At 44.6% G+C, this 14,401-nt stretch overlaps 1 protein-coding gene across 1 annotated transcript in view; it reads left to right on the top strand.

Moving 5' to 3' along the window:
* Nucleotides 1-4,543, top strand: part of F5 (coagulation factor V) — a 34,817-nt gene extending 30,274 nt beyond the window's left edge. Inside the window, exons 22-25 of the mRNA XM_056342154.1 lie at nucleotides 834-978; nucleotides 1,135-1,283; nucleotides 2,020-2,202; nucleotides 2,973-4,543. Of these exons, the coding sequence (XP_056198129.1) occupies nucleotides 834-978; nucleotides 1,135-1,283; nucleotides 2,020-2,202; nucleotides 2,973-3,161 (666 nt within the window). The 3' untranslated portion in view covers nucleotides 3,162-4,543. The remainder of the gene's footprint in view (nucleotides 1-833; nucleotides 979-1,134; nucleotides 1,284-2,019; nucleotides 2,203-2,972) is intronic.
* The last annotated feature ends 9,858 nt before the right edge of the window (nucleotides 4,544-14,401 follow it).

Here is a 14,401-nt window from a genome sequence, read left to right as displayed (position 1 = left end):
TGCCATAGGGGTTGCAGCAACCTAGGCAGTGTCACTGGGTGATGCAGGGAGGTGACAGTTTTATGTTAAGAGATAGCAGAAAAAATTATGGACTTCAGAGACCTAATAATACCGCTTGACACCCCAAAGGGTGTTTACCAATACAATAAAATTCAGACCAGTAGAGGGATTTTAAGGTGAGAAATCTCCTAGACTGGAGTTTAGATTGGTCCTGTGACCTTGACTGTATAGAGTATGGCTTTCTCACGAGCATCTCTCCCTGCTATTATTTCCTAAGACCGTGTCACCCTTTTTGAAGCAAGCAGGAAGGAGAACTAAAACTTGGATCTTACCTTGTTTGGGATTAGGTCCTCCCTCCTGTCCTTCCTTTTCTGCTGTCACAACAATTGAAAGTTAAAACTGCCTGAATTGCCTGCAGAAGGCCTGTGTAGTAAGCGTGGTTGTACCCTGAAAAAGGTTCATTTGACGCCCAGCTGCTCCAGCCCTGCCTCTTACAGCTTCAGTTTACCCTGAGGTTTCTGTGGTACAACTCCCAAACCGAAAACCTGGTGTCTCTTACCTGTCCTTTTGCCTCTTTACTAGTGTCTTCTTACAGGCTTATGCAGCGTGTAGAAAGGGGTTGCTTATTTGGATTGAGGCCTTCAGGCGCTTCCAAATATGCTAAGATGGGACCGTGAAATATTTCAAGTTGCTCTGCAGTGTGGGGTGTTTCATCACCACGGCTGGGGCTAATGGTGTAAAAAAGACTACTTTTGTAACAGAGCAGGCTTTCAGCATGCAAGCTTGTGTTTGAATTTCATTAACTATATGTGGATATTTTTTTCTTTTAATAGATTTTTGAAGGTAATTCCAATGCCTATGGAATAAAAGAGAACATCATTGATCCCCCTATTATTGCTAGGTACATCAGAGTGTACCCAACCGAGGCCTACAACAGACCTACTCTTCGCATGGAGCTTCTGGGCTGTGAAGTAGATGGTAAGAATGGGTCACGTGCTGGTGCTTCCTTTCTGGCAAATTTTTTACCTAATACATTAAATGAAGCTAAAATTGCGGGTGTTCTCAATTCCAGCATGTTGTTTTGGCTGTGGCTACTTGGATGAACTGGAGATAACATGGCACTTCTCTTAACAGGCTGCTCTTTGCCACTTGGAATGGAAAATGGAGAGATCAAGAATACCCAGATAACAGCCTCGTCTGTTAAGACATCTTGGTTTAACACGTGGGACGCTTCGCTTGCTCGTCTCAATCAGAAAGGGAAGGTGAATGCCTGGCGAGCCAAGGTAACAAGTGAAAACCAGGGACAGCAGTTAATAAATCTGTGCTGCCTGTGTGCTCGTGCACGCCCTGTACGCTGTGTTCAGCGCCAGGTGTAGCTAAGGTTACTTCACAGCCATCCTTTGGGAAGAAGCCCCCAGTAGGAAACTTGTTGAACTTCTGGCAACAGCAATGAAATCGTGTTTTGAGATGGGTGGTGTCCACTGGGCCAGAGCCTGCAGCACTTGCCTGCAGAGGCAGCCCTTTTAATTTCAGGAGGTGAATACGACTTGAATATTTGTCTCAAAGGGGTTAAAGAAACCCATCCTGGGCTGGCTTATAGGCGGTGCAGCTTAATGGGTCTGGGGGTGGATGACCCAGAGCACGGAATGTGAGCTTCTGTGTCTTCAAAACGGAGGTGCATTTCTTTACAGAGCACCTTGAGGTTTGCTCCTGGTTTGTATGAGCATTTGGTATTAGTATTATGTATTATATTTTAATACTGGAGATGAATCTGTGTTATTTTTTATGTATTGAAAATTAATGTGGACATCTTAAGGCGCCAAATACACCACCTGCAGGGAAGAAGTTAATTGTATGGACCACCAAGAACACTTGTGACTTTTGCCTCAGCTTTACTCTTCTGCGCTTCTCTGATACAGCTTTGATGCAGTTTTAACTGTCTCTAAACAGGATTTTTCACTTAAGCAAATACAGACAGGCATATGTTTGCTAATAGACAACTTTTTTTATCAATTGTAGCTCAACAACAAGGAACAGTGGCTGCAAATTGATCTCCTCACAGTTAAGAAGATAACTGCTATCGCTACCCAGGGGGTCAAGTCCATATCTGCTGAAAACTTTGTGAAAACCTATGTTATCCTCTACAGCGACCAAGGCTCAGAGTGGAGGTCCTATATGGATGGTTCAAGCTCTGTGGCAAAGGTATCACCCTCGGCTCAGGCAGTCGTGTTCGTTGCTTGGTTTTAGACGCTGAGCACAGTCAAGGCACAAGGGCAGAATACCCAGCCACAGAGAGGGCCTCACAGGACTTTAAAATACTAGGGAGCTGGGGTTACTACAGGTAACGTCCTAATATCCATCTGATTTTGGTCATAGTAATTAACATTAATGGAAGGAAAGAATGCCAAATCTGTAGAGAATGCAGTCAACATTGTGATAAAAGGAGCTGATGTTATTTGTAAAGGAGGACATTTAATTTGAATGAACAATGGGTTTGCCAGGGCCTCTCTTCAGCTTTTTCATTTCTGCCTTGATTTTATAAGTGAAACTAATGTTAGCGAGCAGTTCTGCTGTCACGGAGCTGGAAAACTCCAGATGCCCACAGAGCAGACACAATACTTCACATTGTTCCCATATCACCTTACACCAACCTAACCCACAAGGGCTTTTAGCAGCAGTAAAATAAGGGAAGTTTGGGTTTTTTAGTCCATCCAGATTAGAAAGACAAATTTTGTGGTGTGGATGGAAACGGAGGCTGTTTAATTCATTCAGACTCGGGTATTGCTGGCCTGAACTACCTTTGACCCAGCATTTTAGAAAGAGACTGGATGTGGTCCTGCCTAAAATTGGAAGTGACAGTCCATCTACCCTGGATGGGTAATGCAACAGCTTGGAACCATTTTAAAAAAGAAAACGCGGGGTGGGGGTTTAAGCGCTGCCTTTTAACTAATTGTGTGATTGTGTATTTGCAGGTTTTCTCGGGTAATGAAAACAGCAACGGGCACGTCAAGCATTTTTTTAACCCACCCATTCTGTCCAGGTTTATCCGCATTGTTCCAAGAACATGGTATCATGGTATTGGCCTTCGGGTAGAACTCTATGGCTGTGATTTTGGTGAGGGTCTTGCTGTGAAGAGGACTGACAAGTCTGGGAGCTCTTAACGTTTCAGCAATCATCATGCAGAACAACAATTTTTTAAAAAAAAACTTAAACCAATCATACTTAGTAGCTTGCGTATGTGCTTCCTCAAAGGACCTTAATGTTTGCCAGCAAGAACCGAGAGAGATTTCTCTGGCAGATGCTTCATTCCGACAAATACACACTTTAGAAAACAGCTTCTCTTCTCTGGGAAGAAATAGCAGTCCCTTCTGATTTGTATTAGCATTTCTTCATCCTAACAAGTATTCTGTCTTTTTACATAATTTTAAATTCTAAATCTCTAGGGATGGAGACTCTGGCCTTAATCCTGAGCCCTGATTATCCCCATCTTGTAATGCTTCTGCAGCACGGGGTTGGGAGTAGAAAGCTACAGCAGGTGGATGTTCTCCAGACATAGGGCCGAGAGGGAAAACCGGTGCAGATATGGAGCTGTGGTGCTGCATTCCAGCAATGTCTGGGTAAGAAAAGACTGTAGAGGTGGCCTCGCCTCCATGCGTCGCTGCGCCCAAGGTGTAGAGCGATGCCAGCGCTGAGGTGTGTGCAACCCCTTCTCTGAGAAGGTGGGTTTGCGTTGTTGGCTCGGTTCTTACATACCCAGCACGTCTGAAATGCTGTGGGTTCCACAGGATTAATCTTCGCTGCCCTGGCAAGGGAAGGTGGAGTCAGCAATCTCTTTCTTTCCCAGAAATGAGAAGGGAGGTGATTTAACCTGGCAGGTCATGGAACGGCAATGGCAGAACCAAAGTGAGAATCCAGAACTGACACTCAGTCCCATACAGACGTTTAGACCGTGGGAAGGGGAAGGAGGAGCTCCCTCGAGCAGGAAGGCATTGAGAACTGTAGCTGTTCAGTGAGAATACACAGTGGTGGTGGCAGAGAAGGTTAGATGAAACTGGGTTATAGAAACATCTGCATCTTCTTTACCATTTAGCTCTAACGATGTTTTCACTAATGGAACTACTCTTGTGCATGGAACGTACGTGGATTTTTCCCAGGATGACTACATCTAGTGAAAATATATACACAGTCCATGAACCGATTACTCCAGCAGAGTTTTAAGCTAAGCTTTCAGTAGTGTTTTTGTCTTCCGTCCTGTAAATACTTTAATTACAGAACTTCCACTTACCACACTAGGTACAGTTCAGCAGAGTGGGTTTTTCAAAGTAGTTTATCTTTGAACCTCATATGGTGTTATCCAGGTTATTTCGGTAGTTTCTCAATTCTTGTATCTTACAGACCATGCATTTCAAAACGAAGGTACAGAACAGAAGTGGAAAAAAAATATAAAAACTAAACAAATATTTTCTCTGCCTTTTTTTTAATGTCACAAACTTATTACTTTTTATTGGAAAATAAAGATAATATTGTAGCATGAAAAACATCATCAACATTTTATTGTGTATATTTGTCTCGACAGTATTAGTTCTTTGGCAATAATCAGTGAAATTTTGTATCACAAGTAAAACCAGCTTGATGGGAATTTTCAGTATTAATTAGAATCAATTTCAGATGGTGAAATTGTATGAACAATTGCTTCATCTTAGAAAATCAGTTTCTTAATATTTTGTAATGATGCTTAATTTATTTTTGTTTGATACAGTCATGAAATAGCAATGCAAGCCATATTCACTAAAAAAAGAAAATGTAAATTTCAGAGTTAGGTTTTACCCTAGAAAACAGGTAATTAATGCTTGCTAACTTCAGCAGAACCAGGATTTTGTGTGCTTAAGTGCCAAACCATTTACGTTTTAGGAGGCTTAAAGGTTCTAAATAAATAATATAAATAAATAATTAGTTCTTTAACTTCACACAGACTCATACATATATAGACAAATGCAAAACTGATTGCAGGAGTGTGACTCAATACGCCTGCATCAGTTTCACAAGTTGGAGATTTTGCTTCTACTTGCTGATGGATAGGACTTCAGTTAGCTCGGGTCAGCTGTCCCAGGGCTGTCCCCTCCCCAACCTCTCACCTACCCCCAGCCTACTCGCTGGCAGGACAGAGGGGGAAAAAGAAAGACCTTGATGCTGTGCAAATGCTCTTCAGTAACAGCTAAACCATTCGTGTATTGTCAACGCTGGTTTAGTCGAAAATCCAAAATGCAACACCCTGTGGGCTGCTATGATGAAAATTAACCCTGTAACACATGTTCCAGTATATCCAGTATAGCAGCACAGGAGCAGCAGCAGTGCCTGGGCCCTTTGCCTGTTGCTGATAACAAAATGTTCCCTGGCACAGCCTGGTAAGATGATAAGTGCTACAATAAACAGCGAAAGTCCAAAGCAGCCACTAACAAGCACCAGATTCCAATATACATTAAAGCAAGCAAGCACAGGACCCTGCTAATTAACAGCTATAAATTCTACCTACCGCGCTCCGATCAGATGTTGTTGTCTCAAAGTCCTCTTACCGCACGCTGGACACCAAAAAGGACTGTGGTGGGTTGACCGCAGCTGGCAGCCAGGCCCCCAGTCAGTCACTCACTCACCCCCCGCCCCCAAGGTGGGGGGGAGGACTGGAAGGGCAAAAGCAAAAAAAAAAAAACCAACTTGTGGGTTGATGCAAAAGCAGTTTAATAAGTGAAGCAAGGGTACATGTGTAAGCAAAGCAAAATAAGGAATTAATTTGCTGCTTCCCATCAGCAGGCAGGTGTTCAGCCACTTCCTGGCAAGCAGGGCCTCGACACACCAAACAGTTACTTGGGAAGACAAACACCATGACTCTGAACATCCCCTCCTTCCTTTTCCTCCTTTCCCCCAGTTTTTCTCGCTGGACATGGTGTCATATGGTGTGGGATATCCCTTGGGTCTGCTGACCCCCCTGTGTCCTCTCCCAGCCTCTGGTCACCCCCAGCCTGCTCGCTGCTGGGGCAGGGTGTGAAAAAGAAAAGGCCTTGACGCTGTGCAATCACTGTTCAGCAACAGCCCAAACATCGGTGTGTTACCAGCCCGGTTTTAGTCACAAGCATGGCGCTACACGGGCTGCTGTGAAGAAAAGTAACTCTACCCCAGCCAGAGCAGGTGCATGAAAGTATTTCCAAAAGCAAATGAGGGGGGGCAAATTCTTGGTCCGTGTTCACAGCAAGGAAGATGTGAAAACACACCTGTACCAGATCTGCCAAACCAAAGGTAAGCGATGTTGAGTGAGCCCACAGATGACTGGAAAACAAAGAACTATCAATTTTATGAAGCAACCAACTTAGATTTAATCTGCCAAGGCTTTTGCAAATTGATAGTTATGTCAGTCAGTCTTGCACAGCCTTTTACACGCTGTGGCATGAAGTCCTGCATACACTGAAATTATTTGCAAATAACACACAAGAAGAGAAAGAAATCCTGCAGTTTTCTCAAACTAAGGAATGAAGATGCATATCACAGCGTGGCAGCTGGCAAACACAAGCTCTTTCAGACTGAGGGAGAAATGTGGTGCCAGGGTTCAGAGTATTCCCATCTGGCCAGTAATTTCTTCACTCGCAAACCCGGCTGGCTGCTTTCAGCTAGCCTTTCGATCGAAAGGTCCACAGTTAACCACCTTAGTCTCCTTATAACGGAGTTGCTGCCCTCCAAAGCTTGTTCCAGCTTCCAGGAGGCCTCAGAGTGCCCGAAGCTGACCATCTGCAGATGACAACAGTGCAGACGGCTGTGCATGGTCTCATGCTTTACTCAGTAGAAACCTGCTTCCTTTTGCTTTCCAGAGGTGGTAGCTGTACTCCTTCACACAGAAGTTGTGAAACTGGTTGTGTCTGCGCTTGGACTGGAAGGGAGGTGAAAGGAAGTGGAAGTAAAGACAGCTGAGCAGCTCTGAAGTTGTTGCTGACAGCAGCACCACCGTACTTTCTTCAGACCCTGATGTATTCGGCCAGCATTCAGACAGGTTTGTACAGGCTGCCCTGTGAGGTCTCAAGCTGATGCAGGCAGGCGTATATGAATCAGCAAGCACGCCTCTTGCTTGGAGAGTAGATGTAACCTCTGCTTTTGCCAGTTTTTCTGCTGGTAATTCCGACCGTAACAGCTGTACTGCAGGGGTAGCCGGACTGAAGCTGAGCCAGCCTGCCTTCACCAAGATTGCCAGGCGTTTGCAAACTGGGAGGTTCCCTCCACGCCACTGGCACAGCAAAGCGTAATGAAGACATAAAGCTGAATATTACCCATGGGTTAAAGTCAATGCAGATGGTGTTTCTGTGTTTGCTCTCTCAGAGACCTCCTGAGCTGGCTATCGACATAGATGCAAAGGTGAATGTGGGCGTTGGGGCACTTCAGAGCCGTCAGTGAGCGTGCATGACAAAGGTATGCCCGTGTGAAGTGCCAGGAGAACACTACAGAAAAAGTATCAAGTGGGAATCTGGTCAAGACTCCAGACAAATACCCAACCTTTTATGCACCCTCCAGCACGCCCTGAAATGGCCACGAACACCGGTGGGTTGATCAAAATTTTAGGACTGTGCTAAGAAGGATAAAGAGGGCTTGCAACTTCACAAGCACTGATGCTCATGAGGTATCTTTCAGGATGGGAAAAGATTTTTTGGACATGTACCTGAGGGAGGAAGGTAAAGGCTGTGCCCATGCCCACATACGGGAAGGCTGTTTATTAATATGTTACTATTTAGCACCATAGAAATGAGATGCAACACTGCGCTGGGGTGGCCTATTGCCGTTTCATATGAGTCAGTCATTCCACTCGATCAGCATTAAATATTCCTCTTCTTGCTCTCACTCCTACATTTTGTTTTGTTATGTTTATTCGTGCTAGCTGTACATCATAACGAGTTTATCCACCTACACTTTCCTATCATTACTGCACCCCGTTCTCCGTTTGTTTGTTACACCCAGTACTTGCCTCATGCTCTAATTACAATAATCTCCTCCAGGTAGGGACTCCATCTTCTTGAATGTTTGTACAGCACTCTCCAAAACAGGCCATGGGATCATTCTCAGGGTTCCTGGGCACATCTGTAACACCATTCCTAATGGGAGCAACACTCGTTAAGCCCACTGTGGCCTAGATATGTCTAAAAGCACCAAGTAATTCAGGCCAACCCATGTGCTTCTACATTTAATAAAAGTATAGGGTATGTTTCTTCTAAGTCTACTTGATCCACTGCTTGCTTTTCTTTGTAACACCACTGTTGTACTCTCTTTTGGCACTTCCCATGAAAATTTGTCCACCAGTGTCCCCATTTGTAGCAGACTTAAGTGACTTTTCCATTTTTTTCCCCATGTAGCTGACTGCAAAACATTTTTTAATTGCTATGTCCGTAATGTAAATGTGTAATGCCGTACAACGTGATCCATCTTAGACCGAGAGATAGTCTGATACTCTGTGGCAAGGGATTCCACAAATTCAGCCATAAATGCCTTATTTCCAACAGCTATGTGCTTCAGCCTGCATTGTGCCAAGTGCAGAGCCTGCCGTGGTGTGCGGGACGTAAGGGAAGCTCTCTGCCAGAGCCTTTTGGTAGCAACTCGCCTGCTACCAACTCCTGTGCTTTGCAGAGATGGCTGCTGTTTGTCCTAAGGCTCCCGCAGGAGGCAGATAGCTTGGATTTTACACTGACTTCTGTATCAGCTGTGTTCCAGCAAACCGCAGTGCTGCTTTCTTTCCCCCAGTGCACGGCTTTCAGGACATACCTGGTTTACCAGTCTTGTGGAACGCAAGATCTAGCATGTATGGAACTAGAGGTAACGAAGGCAGCAGTGGGGGAGATGTGGTGGAATGGGTGGGTGTCAAGGTGTGAACTATAGGTGAAAACAGTGAAGTCTGACAAAAATGGAAAAGGTGAATTTGTGTTGAACTAGAGCAGGGGTCCTCAAACGGCCCCCCAGGGTCCTCAGTCTGGGCCCCGGGTATTTACAGAACACACACACACATACACACCCCGCCGGGGGTTGGCGGGGAAACCAAGCAGCCGCAGATGGCTGCCTGCCACTTCATCCGCGCGCCGGCCCCCTGCTTAAAAAGTTTGAGGACCCCCAAACTAGAGTATGAAAATACCTTGGACTTCCAAATTGTGTATAGTAAAAGAGAAGCAGAAAATACGCTCTGTCCGTGCTACAGAGAAGAGCCGTTGCATTCCTTTAGCAAGGGACCTTTTCTCACAGGGCGAGGACAGTTGATCAGATTATAGCAATGTATTTATGACAATGACTGTCAATGACCTTCCCTTCACCTCTCTAAAAGACAGTTACAACGTACCCCTGAGTGTTTTCTTGCTCTCAGAAAACAGGAATGGCTGCAGAATAGCTCCAAAAAAAAAGTCATGCCATTCAAAGAATATCCTAGCAGAATTTATACATCTTTATTTTTATGAGGGGAAGGAATTTTAAGGAATTAAGAAGAAGGGATCAAGAAGCTGAGTCAATTCTGTTGTCTGTCTTAAGGCTTTTTTAAAAACAGTAATTTGCTATGTGAGGTCCCGATATGGGAAAACACTGTATTCTTCCCTCCAGAGCAATTGCCTTGTTCCACTGGTTTTGATGCCAGGGAGACACATGCTCCGTGCTTGCAGGACAGGGCTGTCATCTTGAACCTGGGCTCATACTTACTCAGTGGGTGACATCTTTAAAGTCTGGAACTAACAAGCCCTTGGAGAATAAGAAGTAACAGAAGTGAAGGCATACTAGCTAAATAAAATAATCAGTGCCAAAGCTTCTAAATTAACCCTACATGGCTGCATAATACTTCTAAGTGTCCTGTTCAGAGCCCCAAATTGTCAAAGGATCGGGGCAGGGGAACTAGGAGACACAGACCTTCAAGGCTGTATCCAGTCTTCCATTCTTACACATAGCTACAATCTATAGGCTTTGTTCTAAACCAATCAAGCCTCGTTTCAGAAATAATTTGGCTTCTTTGTTCTCACTGCTTCTGTTTCTTTCCTACATATATACTAGTTAATAGAGTCTATTTCCCCAAATCAATTGCAAAGGCCAAAACCATAAAAACAAAGAAATCAGTTGCTGCCTTTTCTCACATTGATGTGCCTTTGTTTCTTCCACGCTCAGCAAAAGAGAAATCTGTTTTATTCCCTCCTTCTGGAGAGTTTCTGAAATATTTGTACTGCCTTAGTGCTCTTGCATACTGAGAAATGATTCTGAAGAATGGCTTCACCAGAGCACAGAAAGTTTTTAACTTGCAGAAACTTTTCTCCAAACGACTTGGCAAGACTTTAAAAGAACTTTTCTTGCACATAGATTTTATAAATTCCTCCACATTAAACTGCAGGCCAAAACTGGCTAACAATACCCCCCTCTGGTGCATTTGTGGGTGAAACCAGTCAGAGTTTATGGTGTGGTGTATTGGGTTTGGCTGAGCCCCATCACAGCCCTCACAGCGCTGTGCTTGTATCGGTAGTAGAAAGGTGGTGATCACACCCCAGTGTTTTGGCTGCTGCTGAGCATCGCGCGCGCAGCACCAAGGCTGTATCTCCAACCTCCCCCCGCCCCCCTCACCCGTGGGCTGGGGGTGGGCAAGTTGGCCAGGACAGCTGACCCAAAGTGCCCAACGGAATATTCCCTACCAGTTGACGTCTGCTCAGGTACAAAAGCTAAGAGAAAGGAGGAGGAGCCGGGGACATTCTTTATTTACGTTTGTCTTCCAGAGCAACCGCTATGCGTACCAAAGCCCTGCTTCCCGGGAAGTGGCTGACCATTGCCTGCTGATGGGAAGCAGAGAATAACATCTTCTGTTTTCCTTTGCTTCCATGCACACAACTTTTGCTATTGCTTCATTAAACTGCCTTGAATCTTGACCCACAAGGCTTTGTTCCATCTTTTCTGCCCCCCATTCTGTTGAGGAGGGGACTGATAGAGTGGCTTGGTGGGCACGTGGCATTCAGCCATGACCAACCCACCACATGTGGATAAGCTGTGACCTTAAAAGTTGTTGCCTCTGAGACGGACATGCATTCACATGAGTTGCTTGGATCTCATGCTGAATCAAGCATCCCCAGCCACAAGGGCTTGGTGTGATCCTTTTCTTCCAAAGTGCCAGCAGCAATTTCTGAGATTGATCTGAAAATCTGAAGAGTTCTGGGTAAGTACAGACAGGTTTCAAGCTTCCCTTGTGCAACAGAGGAGCAGGAAAACACAGCCGGCAAGACAGCCTTCTAGTGTACAACGACCCTTTGTATGAAGGTGAGGCTTCTGATAAAGAGGTTGTTTGAGGAAACTCATAAGCTCCGAAGGCAGTTCTGAGTGAAACCCAGCACAGAAGGGTTATGTCCAATACTACTGCATGAGCTACGTGGCGGCATAAAACATGTTACTCACTGGGAACTGTTCAGATGTAGAAGCCAGAGTTCTGTCTGTAAAGGGCAGCCATCACACCGTGCATCCAAGCTGCAACTATCACTTAGTCGGGTTGGATGACACGTGCAGGTGGTACCTCTCTGTCACACTTGCCACTAACTGTTACGGTCTTGAAAGATTTTATAATTCTTTTCATGTAATATTATTTACGTGGAAGTGTTCAGAATAATAGCAATCACTCAAATTGGTCAAATCTTTCTGGTAAGAGAATGATTTTCTCTGGAAAATGGTTTTATCCTGTGTGTAATGTGGTGATTTTCAAAACAGTCTTCACATTACCCACCTGGGAAGCTAGAAATGAACAAGCACATAGCTTAGGGATTAAACCAGACATTGTTTAATGCTAACATATATTATAAGGTTATTTTGCTTTTGGAATTAAAAAAAATACAGTTGAAGGGTAGGAATTTTTCCCCATTCCTATAAATTTATTTTTAAGCTTCCTATTTCTCCTTTTTTCCACTGAAAAAGGTGTGTGTTTGTTGAGAAAGGAAGGTAAGCTTAAGTAAGGAAACCATACCTTCAACAGCTTATGTCTTCCCTCTTGGAAAAAATACTGGAAGTTTTCAGGTTTTTCTTTGCTACCAAACATCTTTAACCTTGCCTTACTTTTTTTAGTAGAATGGCAAGATGGAAAGAGAAAATAGTGAGGAAGTCTAGGGAATGAAAGACAGAAGTTGAAATTCAGGGAATAAAATTTTATCTTGTATCCAAAGGCTGAAAATATTCTGTGAAAACAAACAAGGCAAGCTCTTTTGAGAACAAAAGAAACCCTGAGAAAACCTGGAGTATTTAAATCAGAACTTTTCAAGTTCTTTTTCTTATGCAGTTTTTGGAAAAGAAATCTAGGTTGCCTGACTCTACTGCTTCAAGGAGACAGGTTGAGCTGACGTAACTCCCTCTACCCCTGCCAATTCCCTGGAAACAGCAGCTGAGCTCCAGTGGTACAGCTCTAGGGACTGCTGCTTTGGAAAGGACCGAAGCCACCCACCAGATCCTATGAGCAGCCTGGAAGTTGTGGGAGCTGCTGCCCCTAGGCAGGGCGCACCATGGGAACTCCAAGGTTCTATTTTTTCCTCCCACCTCTGCTTGGCATGAAGCGATAACCCAGATTGGAAAGAGGATGCACTACACCTCATGCTATCAGGCCATATCTTTTATTACCTGCTACTGAGCCACGTGCCAGCAGAACAGAGGGGCTGCTAAGAGCTAAGTGAGAGGGAACTGTGCGTTTCTGTTCACTTCCCCATGGCAACTTGCTCATCACTCATTGTTTCAGCTCATTTCACTCTAACCGTGTTATTTTAAGAGATCAGCAATGCCTTGCAAATGGTTGAGATGGATGGCAGTATTAACAGGAGCTGAATCTTTCTATTTAGAGTTTTGCTTCAAGCTAAATTGTGGTGGAATGGCAATTCTTCTATTTTTTTTTCTTTTTTTTCTTTTTTTTTTAATAAACCTGCAAACAAAACAGAACATGGAGATGCTGAGGAGCAACGGCTTGAGAACAACTGAAAGGAAATTTTGCTAGACCCAGAAGATAGCCAGAAAGCAGCAAACCACCAATGCCAGATGATACAGGACCTAAATGTTTAGCTGCACTTTACCTTTTGTAGCTGTGTTTATTAAACTATGATAATGGTGATAATAATAAAATTCTGAAGTTCAAGGAATTGGTTCTGGGGCTGAGAGGAACCTGTTCTTGCCCACTGTTTTGCTGGTTGACTGGATACCAAGCAAAAATGAACTCCAAATCAAATATAAGAATAAATGCAATTTATTATATTACAGTATAATAAAGGAAAATAGCATGCAATATGATAAAAGTGCTAGTTATTATGCACAATATGATAAAAAAGCAATAGGAGCAAAGCATCAAATCATTACTGCAAAGCATTACAGAGACTAAGAAAAGGATACATCACCAATTACCACCTTAACATCATCCAGGCCCACACTTGGGCTGGGAAGCCCCGTTGCAGCCAGCGGCAGGAGTCTCTCAGTAACTGGGACAATTCCTACGCAGCGCATCCACCCGTAGGTGAGGCTTCTGGCCAAGCCCAGAGCTTGCCTGCCTTTATACTCAGTGAAAAACAAAAATAGTTTACATACCTAGTGTATGTCAACTTTGGCATGCATTGTCTCACAATCCATAAGCTCCACACAGGCCAGGGATGTTGGCCAGATGCCCGAGCGTGGTGGAGTTACTGTCATGACACAGCTGCACGCAGTATTTATTGTCTGATGGTCCTGCTCACAGCCTGCCTGTTCAGGGGGCTCAGGACCAACACCAGCTGTTCATTAATGTTGTCCTTGAGCTCCCTGAGCTCCCCGTCTAAGTTAAACAATTCCTAATTAAAGGCAAAGACTTTATCATAAGCAGTAATCAATTTAATAATTTTCACTACACCCGGCCAACTGTGTATAGCCAGATGCCTTCGGAGGGTTTCGTTTTACTGCCTGGAGCAGCGACCCCAGCTAGGAGGCAGGACGGACCATCGCACAGGTGGGGGGCCTGACCCCCGGTACGAACCTTCAATGGCATCAGCCAGTTTGGAGACGCAAGGGTAGGGACGGCGTAGGAAGCCCTGGCAGTGGAGGTCGAGGGAGCAGGGCACAGGGAGAGGCAAGGCAGGTCCATGGAAAGACAATGTGGGATAGACCGAGTAGCAGAACAGCAAATAGCTTAGAGGAGGATTGCCAAAGCTTTAAGAATAGTAGTTCTGGGCGAAGCCGTAGGTAATTATTCTGAATGTAATGACGCCGTAGGTAACTATTCTGAATGTAACAGTTTTATTTTCCCCTCTTGTCTAACATTTCTTTTGGCTGGACGACACGGTGAAGCTTGTGTCAAAGCCCAGGAGCGGATCCAGCTCCTACCTGGCTGCAGGGAAGAAGCGGCGGAGCGGCAGGCCGTTGGGCCGGGGAGGAGCGA

The sequence above is a fragment of the Falco biarmicus genome, chromosome 5 (assembly GCF_023638135.1).
Source record: "Falco biarmicus isolate bFalBia1 chromosome 5, bFalBia1.pri, whole genome shotgun sequence".
Lineage (NCBI taxonomy): Eukaryota > Metazoa > Chordata > Aves > Falconiformes > Falconidae > Falco > Falco biarmicus.
This window is presented reverse-complemented; position numbering and strand designations above follow the sequence as displayed.